The sequence below is a fragment of the Carlito syrichta genome, unplaced genomic scaffold (assembly GCF_000164805.1).
Source record: "Carlito syrichta isolate Samal-C Ts95f unplaced genomic scaffold, Tarsius_syrichta-2.0.1 Scaffold94729, whole genome shotgun sequence".
In the NCBI taxonomy this organism is placed as follows: domain Eukaryota; kingdom Metazoa; phylum Chordata; class Mammalia; order Primates; family Tarsiidae; genus Carlito; species Carlito syrichta.
In genome coordinates this window covers 196,243-215,849 of record NW_007038825.1, presented here as the reverse complement: position 1 = coordinate 215,849, position 19,607 = coordinate 196,243, and the positions used below count along the sequence as shown (strand labels likewise).

The 19,607-nt window shown below is 48.0% G+C and overlaps 1 protein-coding gene across 1 annotated transcript in view; it reads left to right on the top strand.

Moving 5' to 3' along the window:
• OLFML2B (olfactomedin like 2B) overlaps nucleotides 1-12,268 on the top strand; it is a 40,944-nt gene extending 28,676 nt beyond the window's left edge. Inside the window, exons 7-8 of the mRNA XM_021714043.1 lie at nucleotides 10,427-10,603; nucleotides 11,140-12,268. Coding sequence (XP_021569718.1) covers nucleotides 10,427-10,603; nucleotides 11,140-11,741 — 779 coding nt within the window. The 3' untranslated portion in view covers nucleotides 11,742-12,268. The remainder of the gene's footprint in view (nucleotides 1-10,426; nucleotides 10,604-11,139) is intronic.
• The last annotated feature ends 7,339 nt before the right edge of the window (nucleotides 12,269-19,607 follow it).

Genomic DNA, 19,607 nt, shown 5'->3' with positions numbered 1-19,607 from the left:
CAACGACCGAAGTGGCTGAGTACATGGGACGTGTGGCCAGTGATGGATGAACGTGGCCCAGTGGCACCATGTCATTTCGGCCATGGGGCCTCCATCTGCAGAGGTGGTCACCAGCTCACTAGGCTCATGGGGCAGAGAGGATCCCTCCAGGCAGAGCTGACAGCGTGAGCCAGGGTGGGCAGGGAATAGAAGACAGCCCAGATGCACCAGCACACGTGGGTATGTGAGGGAGAGTGATGGGACTCCAGGGCAGGGAGTAGCCAGGCCTGAGGAGGAAGAGAGGGAAAAGCTTGGTCTCCATGCCAAAAGTGACAGAAATAAGGCAAGGCGTGGTGGCTTACTTCTGTAGTCCCAGCACTTTGGGAGGCCAAGGCAGGAGGATTGCTTGAGCCCAAGTGTTCGAGAACAGCCTGAGCAACATAGCAAGGCCTCCTCTTTACAAAAAAATCAAAACATAAGCCAGCCATGGTGGTGCCTGCCCAGCTACTCAGGAGGCTGAGAAGGGCGAATCACTTGAGCCCAGGAGTGGGAGGCTGCGGTGAGCTGTGATCATGCCACTGCACTCCAGCCTGGTCTACAGTGAGACTCCAACTCAAAAAACAAAAAACACCAAAAACCAAACCAGACAAACAAAACACAAGAAAAGATCAATAAATAAAATAAATTAAACTATAAAAAACAAGTGACAGAGACTTCTGTAAGCATGGAAACAATATTCAGATCTGGTCGTTAAAGTCCTGAAGATTGACGATGTGAGTGTTGTGGGTGTCAGGGATGCAAAGACAGACATGGTGGGCCCCTGCCCCAGAGCTGCACAAGCTTGTTGGAGACAGACCCAGAAGCATGGTTCCAATTCAGGGTGGTGAACACTGGAACCCAGAGTGGTGAACGCTGGAACGCACAGGCTGCGGGGGTCACAGAGGGAGCCTGAGGAAGCCGGGAACCCTCTTCTGGAAAGAGATGCTGGTCTGGTTATTTTGACGGCTGAGAGAAAATTAGCCAGGCAAATAAGGAAGGTGGGGTTGCAGTGAGAGAGACCAGGGCCCATAAGAGCACCAGGACAGTCAGGGCAGCTATAGGATGTTGAAAAAGCAGGAACAAAGAACACCAAACGTAGTCAATGTAAAGCTTTTCTTCTTCCTTTCATGGTGTGTGTGTGTGTGTGTGTGTGTGTGTGTGTGTGTGTGTGTGTGTGTGTGTCTTTCTCCCTATGGTATTTTTTATTTGCTATTTCATGCTATTGTAAGTAAAGCAGTACAGGCACTCCTCGTTTCATTGTGCTTCATTTTACTTCCCAGACATTGTGCTCTTTACAAATGGAAGGTGTGTGGCAACCCTGCATAGTGCAAGTCCACCAGCACCATTTTTCTAACAGCAAAGTGCTCATTTCATGCCTCTGTCACATTTTGGTAATTCGCACAATATTTCAAATTTTTTCATTATTATGGTGATCTGTGATCTTTGAGGTTACTGTTGTAGTTGTTTGGGGGCACCACCCACCACGCCATATAAGACAGTACACATGGCCAGGCTCGGTGGCTCAGCCTGTAATCCCAGCACTTTGGGAGGCCAAGGCGAGTGAATTGCCTGAGTCTGAGGGTTCCAGACCCACCCGGGCAACTTGGCGAGAACTCCTCTCTACAATAAATCAAAAATTAGCCAAGCATGGTAGCGTACGCCTGTAATTCCGGCTACTCAGAAGGCTGAGGCGGAAGGATCGCCAGAGTCCAGCAGGTCGAGGCTGCAGTGGACGGGAGTGGCCACTGCACTCCAGTCTGGGCGACAGAGTGAGACTCCAACTCAAAAAAACCACAAACAGTGCACTTAATAAACAAATACGTGTATCTGACTGACCCACCCACCAGCCATTCCCCTATCTCCCTCCCTCTCCTCTGGTCCTCCTATTCCCAGAGACACAAACAATTGAAACTATGCCAGTTAATAACCCTAATGGCCTTTAAGTGTTTAAGTGAAAAAAAGAGTTGCTTGTCTCTCACTTTAAATCAAAAGCCAGGAATGATTAAGCTTAATGAGGAAGGCGTGCCAAAGACTGAGACAGGCCAACAGTTAGGCCACTTGCACCAAACAGCTACGTTGTGAACTGTTAGGAAAAGTTCTTGAAGTGCTTCTCTGGTGAACACACAAACGATAAGAAAGTGAAACAACCTTATTGCTCATATGGAGAGTTTTATTGGACTGAATAGAAGTTCAAGCCAGCCACAGCATTCCCTTAGGCCAAAGCCTAATCCAGAGCAAGGCCCTGACTCTCTCCAATTCTTCGAAGGCTGAGAGAGTTGAGGAAACTGCAGAAGAAAACTTGGAAGCTTGCAGAGGTTGGTTGATGAGGTTTAAGGAAAGAAGCCATCTTCATAACATAAAAATGCAAGATGGCCGGGCTCGGTGGCTCAGCCTGTAATCCCGCGCCTTTGGGAGGCTGAGGTGAGTGGATTGCCTGAGCCTGCGGGTTCGAGACCCGCCTGGGCAGCGAGACCTCATCTCTACAATAAATCAAAAAATCAGCCGGGCATGGTAGCGCGCGCCTGTAATTCCGGCTACTCGGAAGGCTGAGGCGGAAGGATCGCCGGAGCCCAGCAGGTCGAGGCTGCGGTGGCCGGGAGCGTCCACTGCACTCCAGTCTGGGCGACAGAGTCAGACTCCAACTCAAAAAAAAAAAAAAAAGCAAGATGAATCAGCAAATGCTGATGGAGAAGCTGTAGCATATTAGCCAGAAGATCTAGCTAAGATCACTGATGAAGGTGGCTATGCTAAACAACAGATTTTCAATGTAGACAAAACAGCCTTCTATTGGAAGATGATGCCATCTAAGACTTTCATAGTTAAAGAGAGAAGTCAGTTTCTGACTTCAAAGCTTCAAAGAACAGGCTGACTGTCTTGTTAGGACTAATGCAGCTGTTGTCTTTAAGTTGAAGCCAATGCTCATTTGTCATTCCAAAAGTCCTAGGTCCCTTGAGAATTATGCTAAATCAACTCTGCCTGTGCTCTATAAATGGAACAACAAAGCCTGAATATTTACACATCTGTTACAGCATGATTTACTGAATATTTTAAGTCCCCTATTGAGACCTACTGCTCAAAAAAAAAAAAAAAAAAAAGATTCCTTTCAAAATATAACTGCTCATTGGCAATGCACCTGGTCATCCAGGGGCTCTGATGGAGATGTACAAGGAGACAAATGTTGTTTTCATTGTCTGCTAACACAGCATCCATTCTGTAACCCATGCATTAAGGAGCCATTTTGACTTTCAAATCTAATTATTTAAGAAATACTTTTTGTAAGGCTGTAGTGCCTCAGATAGTGATTCCTCTGATGGATCTGGGCAAAGTAAATTGGAAACCTTCTGGAAAGGATTCACCATTAAGAACATTCATGAAACATGAAGGGAGGTCAAAAGTCAACATTAACAAGAGTTTGGAAGAAGTGGGTTCCAACCCTCATGGATGACTTGGAGAGGTTCAAGACTTCAGAGGAGGAAGTGATTGCAGAGATGGTAGAAATAGCAAGAAAACTAGATTTATAAGTGGAGCCTGAAGAAGTGACTGAATTGCTGCAACCTCATGATCAAACTTGAATGGATGAGGAGTTGCTTCCTATGGAAGAGCAAAAACAAAAAAAGTGTTTTTTGGTTTTGTTTTTGATAGAATCTTCTTCTGGTGAGGATGCTGTGAACACGGTTGACATGACAACAAAGGATTTACATAGACTTAGTTGGTAAAGCACTATCAGGGTTTGAGAGGATTGACTCCAATTTTGAAAGAAGTTCTCCTGTGGGTCAAATACTGACAAACAGCATCACATGCTACAGGGAAATCTTTGGTGAAAGGAAGAGTCAATCGCTGTAACACACCTCACTGTTTCCTCACTTTAAGAAATTGCTACAGCCACCCTAGCCTTCAGCAACCACCACTATGATCTGTCAGCAGACATCAGCAGACATCAATATTGAGACAAGACTCTCCATCAGCAAAAAGATTACCACTCACTGAAGGCTCAGATGATTGTTAGCATTTTTTGGCAATAAAGTGTTTTAAAATTAAGGTATGTACATTGTTTTATAGACATACTGCTATCGCACCCTTAACAGACTGTAAAAGTAAGTTTTATATGTGTTGAGAAACCAAAAAATTTGTATGACTCATTTTATTGTGAGATTTGCTTTAATGCAATGATGTGGTGGCCTGGAACCAAGCCTGAAGTCTCTCTGAGGGATGCCTGTATTAACATTTTAAATCATGAGCACAGATTATACCAGTCATCTTTATATCATGTAATGTCAGTTTTTAAAGGCAAATATAAGATCTTTCAGCTCATTTGCAGACTCTACCAAGATGACACAACTGGTATTTTGTAGCTCCTACATACATATGTATTTCGTTCTTATGAGAACAGTGGAAATACTACACAAAACTAGCTCATCTGTTTTTGTTCACTTGATATGCAAACGTTTTCACAACACTCCCTACCTTCAGCTTACAGAAGGACTAAAAAGAAAAGGAATATGAGTTGCCCCATGTTTCCTTCTTCTTCTGTGTCATTTTCAGCATCAGTTGTTATCTAATATAGAGAGGTAACACAAGAAAGAATATGTTGAGGTTCCTGGGCCATTGGTGTTTGTTAGAATACCACTGCTTTCTTTCTTCCTTTTTAACAAAAAAATTGAAATATTTTTGTTTTAATAAATTAACTCTTTTGGTCCCAAAGCAGTTTAATTGAGCCATTCATAAGATAATTGCATAGTTTATAGACATATTCACAGTGCACTATGATGAATGCCTAACTTTCAACCCTGTCAAGTGTATCTTTTGTATACATGTGACCTTTTTAAAAATATTCTTTGTGACTGGGAGGCCTGGACCATACATTTTTCTTGCTGCTGTTCTTTTTACCCATTGTATCCCATAAGCCAGAATGGACCCTGTTTAATTAACTAATTGCCTTAAAGGTACCTTGAAAATAAGGCAGTCTTTTAAAGGCTGTCAACAAATGTATAACAAAAGCTTGTAAAGCATGAAATTTAGAAAATGTTTCTTTTTTAAAATCAGTTAAATAACTAGACTTAGTTCTGTTTACATTATTGATATACCTCAAATACAGATTCTAGCTGACCAGCTTCTTGAAATGTAATACACTAATTAGGAATTTGAGAACTACGGATGTGAGATTTATCATCTATATCTTAATTATGATTTTATTGGTCACTTAATTTGAAGGGCAGAGAAAAAAGGCAAGGGTTACACATAAATCTCAGAGAGACTACATGAGGATTAATGAAATTATGTCTCTAATAAAGCATCTGAGTTCTTATTTGTTTATAGAATGCTGCTAATTTGTGAAGATAAAGAAGGATATTCACCAGCTGGGCTCGGTGGCTCAGCCTATAATCCTGCGCTTTGGGAGGCCAAGGCGAGTGGGTTGCCTGAGCCTGCGGGTTCGAGACCCGCCTGGGCAACTTGGTGAGACCTCATCTCTATAATAAATCAAAAAATCAGCCGGGCGTAGTAGCGTATGCCTTAATTCCGGCTACTTGGAAGGCTGAGGCGGAAGGATCACGGAGCCCAGCAGGTCGAGGCTGCAGTGGTCGGAAGCGGCCACTGCACTCAGAGTGAGACTCCAACTCAAAAGGGCCTCCGATATCTTCTAATGTTTATTTGATATGTTAACAGAAGCAGGTCATATTTGAAAATGAAACAGTCTATGGTTAATAGTTTATTTCCTTTTAAAATTGCTATCAGCTTTCATAAACTTAAATGATATATTTTCATATTTTTTAAGGTTAATACTTAATTTCAACATGGACAATAGTAAACTGAGAAGTTTATGAAGTACTACAAGTTTCCCACCTACTCTTATTTCCAGATAATAATTTAAAAAGCATAAAAAATGTTTTTAAAGTAAAAAAAAAATCTTGGTAAGCAGTGGAACCAGGGTGTTTTGCATCTGAGAGTGCATTTGGCCAACTTAGCTAAGGGCAAAAGTACTATTGTGATGACATTTCTGACAAATCATTCTTGGCCCCAATGTCCCTGATGATGTTGGTTTGTGGGTTGAATGCCTTCTTTCTGCTTTTGAAGAATGTTTTGGTTCAAATGGAAAACATGGACTCTGGAGCCATGTACTACCTTGCCCTTACTTTGAATCTCCCTAAACTCCGAAGCACAGTGGGCTTCTGTGTTCATTGGAAGTTGTGAACCCCATATGCACATGGGGCACAAGGAAGGTGACCACGTATATCTTACGTTCTCCTCTGTTCACGCATGTACTCCATTGTTCTGTTAGACTTCATTATAAAACACAAGTTCAAGGGTCAAATTATTAAGACATTCAAGATGGCAAGCCCAGAGCATTAAACCAGGGGCGGCCCTCTGAACAAGGTCCCTGTGTAATTGCACAGGCCATATACCCCTAAGGCCAGCCCTGGGCATGGCACCCATGGGGAATGCGAGCAGCTGGGTACCAGGAGGACACACAGCAGTAGATGTCTAGCAGACAGCTGGTCATATGATGCTCGTAGACAAGACCTGGGATGAGTCATTAGAAAGAGTGGAATCTGCCCAGCGAGTGCAGGAGGAATGAGAGGACTCTAGGGGACCACATTTGAAAGGAGGGCAGGAGAGAAGACCCCCACCAAAAAGCTGGAGAATGCACGCGGGGGGGTGGGGTGGGGGCCAGGAGAGAGTGGCGGAGGCGAGTGAGGAGTGAAGGAGGAGCCGCCTCCTGAGTGGGGTGGGCGCCAGGGTGGTCCACAGTCCTGACCAAGAGAGGCTCGGTTAGAATGATAGGACAGGAGTACACCCCTGATGGCGGCAGCACATGGGCATTGAAGGCAGAAGTCAGATTGAGGGGCTGAGAAGTGTGTCAGTATTGTAGTGACAGTGACGTGGGGAGCAGACGCTCCCAGGGACCGTGATGGGGAGGGTTGTCAAGTGAGCGCTGGGGCTGAGGGCAGAGCAGGCTTTTGTTTGCTGGTTTATTTTTATAGGATGTTGAGATTCCACCAGGTTTATATGCTGAGGGGAAGGGCCTCTTCTTTTCAGGCTCTGGTAACCTTTGAAACAGGATCAGCTGCCTCCCCAAACTAGGGAGGATTAATAGACATCAGCCATCACCGGAGTCCGAGGCAGCCCTGCTTGGGGAACCCTAAGATGAGCTGCAGACAGCATTCTCTTCTCTCTGCACTTCCTTTGAACTGTCTCCCATCTTTCTGTCATTCCCCTTGAGGAGGAGTCCATGTGCAGTGTCTCCTCTCCAAGGCTGACAGTTGCTGCCAAGGGCAGGAGCCTCTGAACCGCCCCAGATTCTCAGAGCATGCTGATGTGTCTGGGCCTCATGGTATGCTGACCTCTTCCTCGGTCCTGTCTTTAAATGCTCTGAAACCGTCCCGCTGTCCCTGCCTGGGCTCACCCACCCTGTGTGCGCCGTGTTTGCTCTCTCTGAGGGCACGAGGACAGACGTCCTGAGGGCCCAGTACCAGGACTGTGAGGCTACAAGCTGGGACTCCCCCGCTGCCTACAGAAATACGGACGCCTGCCCTAACCCAAGAAGTTCATTCCATCTGTATCAGTTTCCTGTGCCTCTGAATCGCCACAAACTTAGTGGCTAAAAACAGAAATTTATTCTCTAACAGTTTGGGAGGCCAGAAAGCCAAAATAAGTCTTACAGAGCTGAAATCAAAGTGTCAGAAGGAGTATTTCTTTCCAGGGGCTCGAGGGAGAATCCATTCCTTTCCTTTTCCAGCTTCTGGTGGCTGCCAGCATTCCTTGGCTTGTGGCCACACTGCTCCAGTCTTTGCTTTTATCATCACACTGATTCCTCCTCTTCTGTAGTCAGATCTCCCTTTGCCCTTTGTTTTTGGGATACTTGTGACTGCATTTAGGATCCACCTAGATAGCCTAGGATAATATCCCCATCTCAAGATTCTTGATGTAATCATATCTACAAAGTCCCTTCTGTTTCCCTTTGTCATCTTCACAGGTGTCAGGGATTAGACATGGAGTCTTTAGAGTCATTACTCGGCCTGCCACACTGTCATCACAGTGGCTTCTCCAAGCCCTCTTGTGAAGTAGGCAGGACATGCATTATTAAGAAAGTTAAAGCTCTGTGACGTTACAGCGGCAACACAGACTTTGGAGGTCTCTGGCTCCAGCCTAGGGTACACCTATAGCCCCACATGAGGACCCTGCCATTGCAGAGTGTTGGTGCTAAGACGGGGCCCTGTAGGGATTTTCGGGGAGCTCAGATTAGCTCTGGCTTTCAGGAGCTCATCGACAGTTTTCATGTTTGGTCAGTAGGGTGGTGTGGCCATGGCCACCCCCGGAGAGAAAACACCCCACCCATTTGGGGGCTCGGGGGCATAGGTTGGGGTGCCTCTGGACAGGGAATGAGCATCCTTGCTGGACTTTGCCAGAGGCAGGGGGCCTGCCTGGGGATGGCACACTAGGGCTCACCTCAGTGCAGAGAAAGCGTGGCTTTCCCCCTGACAGCCAGGGCCCCACTTAGCGTCAGGGAGTGAGAGATTTTCCATCAGGTCTCGGCTGCCAGGGCTCGGCCAGGGACTTCTATTTTATTGTCTTGGACAGATGAGCTCAGTTATGGGGGAATGAGGCACCGGCTAGGATGTTCTGTTGTTTGTCTTATGGAGATGGAATCTCTCCCCGCTCTGTAAGACCAGGACCTAATAAACCCCACATGGAGCTGCCGGGGCCTTCCTGGAAGACAATGCCCCAGATCCAGAGCCAAGCGTCCAGCTGCCTGGCCCTGTCCTGCCAGCTGCAGGGCTTGGGCTCCTTCCTCAGACCACTTCTGGGGGAACAGAATAGATGGAACAGATTGGAGCAACTTGAAAATGGGGAGTGGCCTAGAACTTGGAGAAGCCCCAGTTCAAACTGAAGACTTTGTTACGTTTGTCCCAGCTGAGTGTTAAGGACCAATTATTTTCCTTACCCATCTGTGCCGTCGTCTTAATGGCAGGTGGGGCAGGGGTTCTGCTGGTCCTAGCTGCCAGCATGCGGTGGAGGAAGATGTGAGGACAGAATTCATCTCAGTGCCCTTCCACTGCCCTCTTCCATCTCCTCCATAATCCACCTGTGTGGGGACAGAAAGAGCACGTGCCCTCAGTAGTCACATGTGACTTCAGCATCATTCAAGGCCATGCTCAATAGTAATACTGTACATAAGCACTGCAGGCTTTCAACTTGGTCTGGAACCCAGTATGGTACCAGTGGCTATTTAGGTTTCTGGACATTGAGTCACCCAAAGAGCCACTCACAGGAATACTGCTGGATGGGTATAGTAATTCCAACACTTCGGGAGGCTGAGGCAGGGGAATTGTTTGAGTCCAGGAGTTTAAGACCTTATCTCTACAAAACAAAACAAAACCAAATTAGCTGGGCATGGTGGCACGTGCTTGTAGTCCTAGCGACTCGGGAGGCTGAAGTGGAAGGATGACCTGAGCCCAGGAGGTCAAGGCTGCAGTGAAACATGACCGTGCCACTGCACTCCAGCCTGGGTGACAGTGACACTCCTGATCGCTGAAGAAGGCTTCCACAACCAGAGTAAGCTCCTTAATGGGGAACTTGGTAGCCTGCCTTGTCCCTCCAGTTCTCTAGCAGTGGCCGTTGGCATCCTGCTCCCAGTTGTGACAGGGATACAGGTTTGAGGATAGCTCTCTAGGATGGTGAACAGGCCTCAAGGGCATGAACATTCACCACTCAGTTATGTCTTCGCTATCTGCTGGTCACCCAGCCTCAAACAGCCTGGGTAGCTCAGCCGCAGATGGAGCTCGGTGCTTGGTAACACCCAGCAGCGTCTTCTCCTCTGGTCCCACTTCTTGTGCTGTGGGTTCACCCAAATGTCAATCCACTGAGCACCTTCAACATGCTGTTTGCTGTGTGTTCTGAGTACTGAGAACACAATGAGGAAAAGCCACAGCCCTGGCTCCCTTGGTGCTTACACTCTGGTGGGGGCGGACGTGGAGGGAGGAGAGAGGCCCAACAAGATGACATGCTCCAGGGATGGGCTGTAGGATGCTGACATCCTGCTGTGAGAGCAGAACGGAACAGAAGGAGAAAAGTGTTCTCCTGAGGAGGGTGTGGTGTCAGAAAAGGACTTTTTCAGGACCTTGAGGGCTAGGGTTGAGAAGTCAGAGGACAACAGGAGCAAAGCATGGTGGCGTGAAAGTGGCCCATGGGGACGGCAGATGGCTTTATAGGAGCCAAGTGGGGGGTGGATAAGAGGAGTCGCCAGGAGACGATGCTGGAAAAATGTTTGGGGTCAGCTTACACAGGGCTGTTGAGGCCTGCCAAGGAGCCTAGACTCCAGGAAGGGGAACCCACATGCATGGTTTAAGGGGTGGGCATGCTCACATGCTCCACAGGCTCCCCACAGCTCCACCCACCTCTTTTCCTCCAGGAAGGTGCAAGGACACCCTCTCTACAATCACAGGGCCGATCACCCAGAACACATACGGGCGGAATGAAGGGGCCTGGATGAAAGACCCCCTGGCCAAGGATGAGCGGATTTACGTAACCAACTATTACTACGGCAACACCCTGGTAGAGTTCCGGAACCTGGAGAACTTCAAACAAGGTGCGTGGTATGGGTCCATCTCGGGCGGTGTCTTCCCTTCCCCGCCATCCTCTGCTTTCATCATGGCCTGGCCTCTTCGGAGGGTGACAGTAGACTGGAAGGGTGACACCTTCTTCTGATGGTGAAAGGACCTTTCCTGGGAAGGCTGTCCCTATCCACACCTCACATGCTCTGCCTCTGGTCTCTGTCCCTCCTTCCCAGCTCCTGGGCTATGGGATGGCCTTGAGTCGAGTCCAGAAGCCAAGAGTGACACATCCTCCCTTCCCGTAGCCCCTGATGGTCGACCCAAAACAGTCACATGTATTAGCTCCCTGCGTCCTTGAAACAGCTCAGAGAGGAAGGGAAAGTGTCATTTCCAGATGGCAGATAAGGATACTGGGGTGCAGAAAGCTTCAGGGGTGTCCCATAGCACCCTAGCAAGTGGCAGAGCCAAGACACAAACCCAGGCCTCCAGACCCCAGCTGACCCCGTCCCGCCCCATCGGCCACCTGCCCCCGGCAACCCCGCCCTGAAGCCCCCCGACCTCTCCCGCACAGGTCGCTGGAGCAACTCCTACAAGCTCCCGTACAGCTGGATCGGTACGGGCCACGTGGTGTACAACGGCGCCTTCTACTACAACCGCGCCTTCACCCGCAACATCATCAAGTACGACCTGAAGCAGCGCTACGTGGCCGCCTGGGCCATGCTGCATGACGTGGCCTACGAGGAGGCCACGCCCTGGCGGTGGCAGGGCCACTCGGACGTGGACTTCGCCGTGGATGAGAACGGCCTGTGGCTCATCTACCCGGCGCTGGATGACGAGGGCTTCAGCCAGGAGGTCATCGTCCTGAGCAAGCTCAATGCCGTGGACCTGAGCACGCAGAAGGAGACCACGTGGCGCACGGGGCTCCGGCGGAACTTCTACGGCAACTGCTTTGTCATCTGCGGGGTGCTGTATGCTGTGGACAGCTACAACCAGCGGAACGCCAACATCTCCTATGCTTTTGACACCCACACCAACACGCAGATCGTCCCCAGGCTGCTGTTCGAGAACGAATATTCCTACACCACCCAGATAGACTACAACCCCAAGGACCGCCTGCTGTATGCCTGGGACAATGGCCACCAGGTCACCTACCACGTCATCTTTGCCTATTGACACCCTCGTCCCCGCAAACAGAAGCACAGAGGGGTCGCTAGCACCTTGTTTGTTTGTGTGTGTGTGTGTGTGTGTGTGTTTTGTGTGTGTGTGTATGTGTGTGCGCGCAATGTGTGTGTAGATAAGTATGTGTTGTTTAAAAATATATATTATTTTGTATAATGTTACAAATGTTAAATGACAATTTGGGTTTATTTGGGTTTATTTTTTTTATGTGGATTGTAGATCAATCCATACATGTATGTGCTGGTCTCATCCTCCCGGTTTATATTTTTGTGGAAATGAACTTTTCCTTTTGACCGGTAACCACCTTCCTTCAAGCCTTCAGCCCCTCTGGTTCCCAGATCTCGGCGGCTGTAAAGGTTTCTTCATCCAGGTCCTGCAGGCAGATGATGCCAGGAGCAGGAGTGTAGGAGGCAAGAATGAAGTGCTAAGTGGCGGGGGGAAAAAAGTTTTATGTATTGGAGAAGTTTAAAAACCCAGAAAAATGCTTTTTTTAAAATAATAAAGAAGAAATTTAAAATCAACTCCTGGCACATTTTTGTTTAGCACCGATGTGTCTGGCCAGGTGCTGGATCTCGGTTCTGAAAGGAGCTGAGGCCTGAGTTCCTCAGAAGTGTTCTCCTGGATAGACATGGTGGCTCATGTCTGTAATTCCAGCACTTTGGGAGGCCAAGGCTTGAGCCCAGGAGTTTGAGACCAGCCTGGGCAACATAGCAAGATGTCATCTCTAAAGGAAGGAAGGAAGGAAGGGAGGGAGGGAGGGAGGGAGGAAAAAAGGAAGGAAAATCAGCCGGGCATGGAGGCATGCACCTGTAGTCCCAATTACTCAGGAGGCTGAGGTGGAAGGATCGCCTGAGCCCCAGGAGGTTGAGGATGCAGTGAGCTGTGATCATGCCTCTGCATTCCAGCCTTGGTGACAGAGTGAGACTCTGGCTCAAAAAAGAAATGTTGTCCTGCTGTACAGAGCTCTGTTCCACGGAACTCTCTCCCCTCCTGATAGGTGCCCACGTCATGGAGATTTGGGATGAGCTGACCCCTGTGCTCTCGTTAATTTTCTGGCATTGACTTCATTTCTCTGCACATCAGCTTCCTTGCTCTGTTCTGCCATTTTCCTGATAATTTTAGCCAAGATGCGAACCTGTTCATTCTTTGGTCCTGCTCACCGGGCCTGGTGTTGGACACGGTTGGAAAACTGAGTGAGTGTAACTTTGTCTCCACAAAGCTTTCAATCCATCTCTCTCCTGCTCCTTCTCCCACGAGCCTGCCCGCCTTATCTGGAACATTCCCATTCAGCCAGGTTTTCCCTCCTACATTTACTTCCAAGAAAGGGCCTGGTTCTGGATCAAGGTCCTTGAGGGAAATACTTGCAGAAGAAGAAGAAGAAGAACTGCAGCCCCTCCCAGGGCTGGGCTGAGCCCTGGGCAGTGCCTGCCATCCAAAGCGTGATTTTTCCTCCACGTGATACAAAACAGGAGACAGAGCATCTGAAAAAGCCTCAACAGACGTCCCCTGAGGTTACGAGAGGAGGGCAGAACCCAGGGATGATGTCGCCACACTCACCCCCACATGTTGCCACACTTCCCCCTGTTACCCCCCCATGTTGCCACTTACCCCTACTCCCCCCGACCTGTTGCCACATCTCCCTTCCACTCCCTTCCACACGTTGCCGCTTCCCCCAACACTCCCCCCCACATATTACCACACTCCCCCCACCACTCCCCCCACATCTTGCCACATTTCCCCTCAACTGGCTCCCGAGTCGGGAGTCCTCGAAAGTCCTGTGCGGGCAGCAGATCCCTCCCCTCCACGTGCCCTGTCACAGCCCATGCCTCTCCATGAGGGGGCGGATTTCCGTCTTCCTCTCCACCCCCACTCTCTATCAGCTTTCTCTTCTCACACAGTTTCAACTAACAAGTATCCAAATTACTCTACTTTGTCTTGGGGCTGTTTGGGTCAAGTTCAGGCTCCAGTCTGGCTTGGTAGCTGCAGTGCCAGAGGGAGAGATGGTATGTTCAGGGTTCAAAAATGGTTCAGTGGACGATGGTGGTGGTAGAGTGGTCTACCTGGCCAAGGAAGTAGCATACATTCCCTCCCGAATCCCTGCTCCTTCAGTCAGGACCTGGGTTGGAAACTGCAGCAGAGACCAGGCCCAAGGGCTGCTTGAGGGGGTAGGGTGAGCCCCTAGGAGAGTCACCTGTGGGAAAAGGAAATGACATCTTATGGAGAAGCCATCTGTCCTCCTACCCAAGATAATACACGTACGATTGCCAGGCTCCCTGGACAGGACATGACCTGCCATCCTTCCCTCACTGCCGTTCACCCAGAGGCCAGCCCAGCGTGATCATTCTTGCACAGGCTGTGCCTGCCCCCTAGCTTGGACTCTTCACTGCTGTCCATACAATGCCAGGGGTTCCCGAGCCACCCATTCCTCTATGTGAACCCTCCTCAAAGTGAGGCTAGTCTGCAGTGTCCAGAAAGGCCTCAGACCTCAGGGCTCCAGGGCAGGCTGGCCACAAGGACGGGCCTCAGGAGCAGTGACCAGGGTCAGGGCTCGGTCAGGCCCCAGCGATCATACAAAATAGTTCTGGGAAGTCCTGCTGGCAAGGCACGTGTGTAGAATCCCAGGACACGGGCCATCCCCGTGGACAGCCAAGAAGGAGAAGCCTCAAGGGGTGGGGAATAGGGCAGGGACCTGGGAGTCACATTGCTTAAGCCAGACGGAGCAGCTTCCCTCGACTGGGCCCAACGTGGAAACTGAGCCACCACAGTGTTCCTGTTGTAGATCTTTGCAGCCTCTGGGCAGCCTTCGCCTGGCCCTATGTGGGCGTCACTTCCTGACCCTCCAGGTTGAGACCTCACTGGGGAGCTCGCAGAGCTGGGGGACCAGGGGGAGGAGGAGCAGTCCTCTGGAGACACCGGCTGCAGCTTGTCTGGGGGACCTCATTGCTTTAGAACCAAACTGCCCACACAGGCCAGGTGAGGACTCGTCCCAGGTGCCTCCTACTCGCAAGAGGAGGAAGCTGAAGGGGTGACCACGGGCCTGAAGCCAAGTGGTTGGAAACATTTACCCTCAGTGCAGCGGCCCCAACTTCTAGAAGCAGATTTCTCAGCGTAGGAGACATCAAGACCTAAAGAATGAGTTTCTCAGGAGGCTGGAGGGTAGGACAAGGCTAGGCTGAGCCACCTGCCACGGCACAAGGCCCAAGGCACATGACCCGCTCTCCACCACTCTCGTCACCTGTCAAAGGAGGGCGTGTTTTCCAGTTCTCAGGCTTGCTGACTGAGTCTTCTCCAACTTTGTAACCCCTCCCCAACTCAGGGTATTTTAATGACTTGATACTAATAGGAAAATATATTTCTTTTGTCCTATTAAAGCACTTCCCAACAGTATAATTTCAAAAGTCGAGGGAAAAATTCCTAATCATTTATCCTCCCATTCTTTTTACATTTGTTTATTTATATATACCTTTATCCATTCAACAAACACTTAAGAAGCACTGATCGGGGATACTGAGTGAACAAGACAAAGTCCTGCCCTCATTCTAAAGGGAGAGACAGAAAAGAAATACATTACATATGATATGACAGCGATCAAATAAAGCAGGGAAAGTATGCAGAGGAAGATGGAAGGCAGGGGATTGCTGTTTTAATAGGTCAGAGGAAGCCTGTGTGGTAAGGGGATCCTTGAGCAGAAACAGAAGACAGCAGGGGCTGACAGTAGACAGCAAGAGCCCTAAAGGGGCCCTGCCCGCCTGCGTCATCCCAGAGACCCCATGGGCACTTGGTGAGGCTGTTGGAAGCACCTGCCACCAACCCCTGGGCAAGGAGAACATTTATTCTGCTGTGACTTAGTATCCAACACCCCTGAACACAACAGGTGCTCATGCGAGGGCCTTCTTCCTCCGGTGGTGGAGAAAATTGTCTCCAGGGCATGGGCCTTAGTCCTGCCTCCCTTACTCGGCATTCGTGTGACCTTGGGTAAGGCACTTACCTTCTCTGAGCCTGGCTGTCATCTGTAAAAGGACACTCTGCCTACAAGGAGGGCAGATTCATGGAAGATTCAGGTAAAGCAAAGTGAGTGAAAAACACTGGCCATTATCACTGTCTAAAGCAAAATTTCATCCCTTGATTTCCCAAACCAGCTCCTCCTCCGGCCTTCCTTGATGGTCTCCTGGACCCCTGGGATATCAGCCCAAGACCCTCTGTTTACCACCACCCCCCTGACCCTGGGTCTCCACAACAGCTTAATTACCAAGACCTCAGACACTTTCCTCCCACAGAGGCACCGTGGGAGGCAAGGGGTTCTTGTGGCCAAATCCCAGCTCTGCCCCATTCTGGCTCGTAATCTTGGACAAGACTCTGAATTTCCCTGAGTCTCATTTTCCTCCTCTTTAAAATGTGACTAATAGATCTGTTTTACAGGGCTGTTTGGGACGTAATGAAGCAACATCTAAAGCACAAGGCAAATACTATGCACACAATAGTTCATTTTAGTTTTTGTTTGTTTTTAACTGATACATGTACAGCTTTTTGTTATCAAAACTTTCAAGCATACACAAAAGTAGAAAGTATAATATGTGCCATATACCTGTTACCAAGTAATAACAACATCAATATTTTTGTTATATTTGCTTCATCTGCTTTTGAAAACATTTTTGCTTAAATACTTTAAATTAAGAATAACAATAACATTTTACCCAAATACTTCAGTAAGCATCTCTTAAAAGAACATTTTTTACATAGCCTTAACCTAACAAGATTAACAGTGATTTCTTAAAACCAATAACTTCCAACCCATATTTAACTTCCCCAGCAGTCTCAGAAATGTCTTATCAAAAATGTCCAGGATCAATCAATGTCCACACATTGAATTTATGATTTTTTTCTCTCTCTTCCTTACTCCTCCTGTAAGACTTCTCACTTTGGAATAACTCTAGGTTGACAGAAAAATTGCCAAATTAGTACAGAGTTCCTGAATACATTTCACCCTGTTTCCCCTAATACTAACATCTTATATAATCATGGTATTTGTCAAATCTGAAGCCAGTGTTAGTGAATGACGCTTAGCTCCAATGAAGTCACTCTCCATCTATGTTAGTCTCTCCCTATCCCTTTCTTCCATGTCATTGATTTACTTAAGAAACAGTTGGCTTTTCTGTGGCACATCACTTTCTGGATGTATTTGATTGCTTCCTTCAGGTGCCATTGAACTTATTCCTCTGCCATGATCTGAATGTTTGTCCCTCTACCCTGCTAAATTCATGTTGGAAGTTAGTCCCCAGTGTGATGGTGTTGGGAGGTGATTAGGTCATGAGGGCAGAGTCCTCATGATGAGATTAGCACCTTTATAAAAGAGGCTCAAAGGCTGTGTGTGGTAGCTCACATCTGTAATCTCAGCACTTTGAGAGGCTAAAGCAGGAGGATTGCCTGAGCTCAGGAGTTAGAGACCAGCCTGGACAACATGGTGAGACCTCGTCTCTACAACCAATGAAAAAATTAGCCAGGTAAGGTGAGGTGGGTAGTGCCTGAAGTCCCAGCTACTTGGAAGGTTGAGATGAAGGAATCACCTGAGCTAAGCACATCAAGGTTATGGTAGTTGAGATTGTGCCACTGCACTCTAGCCTGAGCGACAGAGTGAGACTCCAATTCAATCAACCAATCAATAAGAGACTTGGAGGAACCCCTTGCCCATTCCAACATGCAAGGACCCAGCAACAGGGCACCATCTAATAAGCCGAGATGACCTCATTAGACGCTGAATCTGCTTGCACCTTGGTCCTGGACTTCCCAGCTTCCAGAACTGTGAGCTATAAGTTCCTATTGTTTAGAAATTTACCAAGACTCAGGTACTTTTGTTACAGTAGCCCAAAGGACCTAAGGCATCCTCTCTCCAGTTATTCCTTAAAAGTGAGAGTTAACTCTAAAGGCTCAATTAAATTCAGGTTAGACCTCTTTGGCAGAAGACTAAATGGTGGCACTGTGAACTTGGTGCTCAGAATTTTCCATCTTTGCCCCATTATTTCTACTGCCCTTTATCAGCCTTGCCACTCTAGGATGGCAAACAAGAAACACTCTTACCTGTTCCACCAGCCTCCTGGGTCCCCTCCCACCCCCAGCAAATCAGCAGCACCCATGCTGACAGATGAATCTTGCTGTGGTCATGTCCCAGAGTGAGGACATGTATGTCTGGACATAGACTCTTTTACCCAATACCTGGCTTCTTTCTGCACTTTCCCTCAGCGAATGGACTCTGCCCAGGCTGGTCTCTGCAGGATTTTCATATTCCCAATAATGAGTCACAGGATGCAGGTTATTGAGCAGAGCTGAGAACAACGTGAGTGGCACCCTTACTCACTGTAATTGTAAACACATATAGCAATTTAAAAAATTAACTTGCTTGATTATAAAAGTGCTTGCTGTACTGTCTTGAGGAGCAGATTCTTCACCAAGGGGTCACCATCAGTGTCTCCTGTAATTTCTGATGAACCAATGCCTTTTCTTGCTGGATCTCCAGGTGACATCTTTGGAATCGATAGACATTATGGGCAAGCCCACTCAGATTTGGGACTACCGCATGGCACCCTGTAGCCACTGTCAGGTTGAAGAAGAGTCCTGGGTGGTAGTCACTATGCAACTTTGTTTTTTTTCCTATCAATATCCCCTTAAACATATTTAGTGGGCCCAGTTCTTTTCCTGCTCCTGTGTGAAAACTTGAACAAGCCTCTTGATTTCTCTGGCAACTCTGAGGCAACAAAAAGCTCTATGGTCACTTTAAATTAAAACAACCACAATACAGTTGGGTGATTAAAATGGCCAGTCAATTTTAATAATCCAAGCATTGGACTTGAGTTCAGGTTGCTGCCCCAGCCTCATTCCTGCCAAGGTCTGTTGCAGGTGGAGATCCCGCTGTTGGTGAGGGGGCGTCCACTCCCCCAGATGCCTCACTTGGATGCCTGCCCTTCCAGAGGTGAATGGGAGAGAGAGAGGAAGATGAAGGGGCCAGGAGGGGTATGACCTGACTAATGTCATGGGGGTCTGGCGCTCCTGAGAGGTACTTAAAATATTCCTCCGAGCACTTCTGTGGGTTCTTTGAAGAATTTCTCCCACTTTTGTTGAGGATGCCTTGTCATTTTCTCTGTACAACATGGACTAAAGCATCTTCATTTGGCTGATGGTCCTCCCCTTCTCCAGCCCCTAGAAATCGAGTGATACCTCCAGCTGCATTCTACAGAAATCTCTGCCCTTCTAAACAGTCCACTTGAATAGGACCCAAGATGACTCCATACATGGCCACATCTGGTCCACAGCAAATCCTCACACATTATATATTGCCATGTGTGGTTTGGTAAGGCTGGAGTTGTGGGGGTGACAGTATTCACTAAGACAGCTATGAATTAAGAAAGGGAGATTTATTAAAGGGATGATAGGTGGCCAAGGGCACAAGCAGCAGGACAGCAGAGAGTGTTTGCTGTCTGCCCTCTGCAAAGAGGCAGGGGCTAGAGGGGCGTTTTTATAAGAGTGGCGTCAGGGTTTAATGGGTCAGGGGAATGGTCTGTGGGGGAAGGTTTGCAAAAGGAAATTTCCAGAGGTGTGTGGGGCAGCTGACTGTGGTGTTTTGTTTCTTTAAGATTGGGTTAATTAACAGCAATAGTTGACTGCTTTTTGTTTACTGTAGAACTAGCAGCAAACAGTTAACTACTTTTTGTTTACTGCAGAACTAATAGCAAATGTTTTACAGCTGGTGAACCAGCTTTTACTGTTATCAGTTTCTTTGTAATATTTATAGAATCTCATCCTGAGATTTCCTTCCTCAATATTATTTACCCAGTTTGCCCAATTGATGCTGGCCTGATTGGGCCTCAT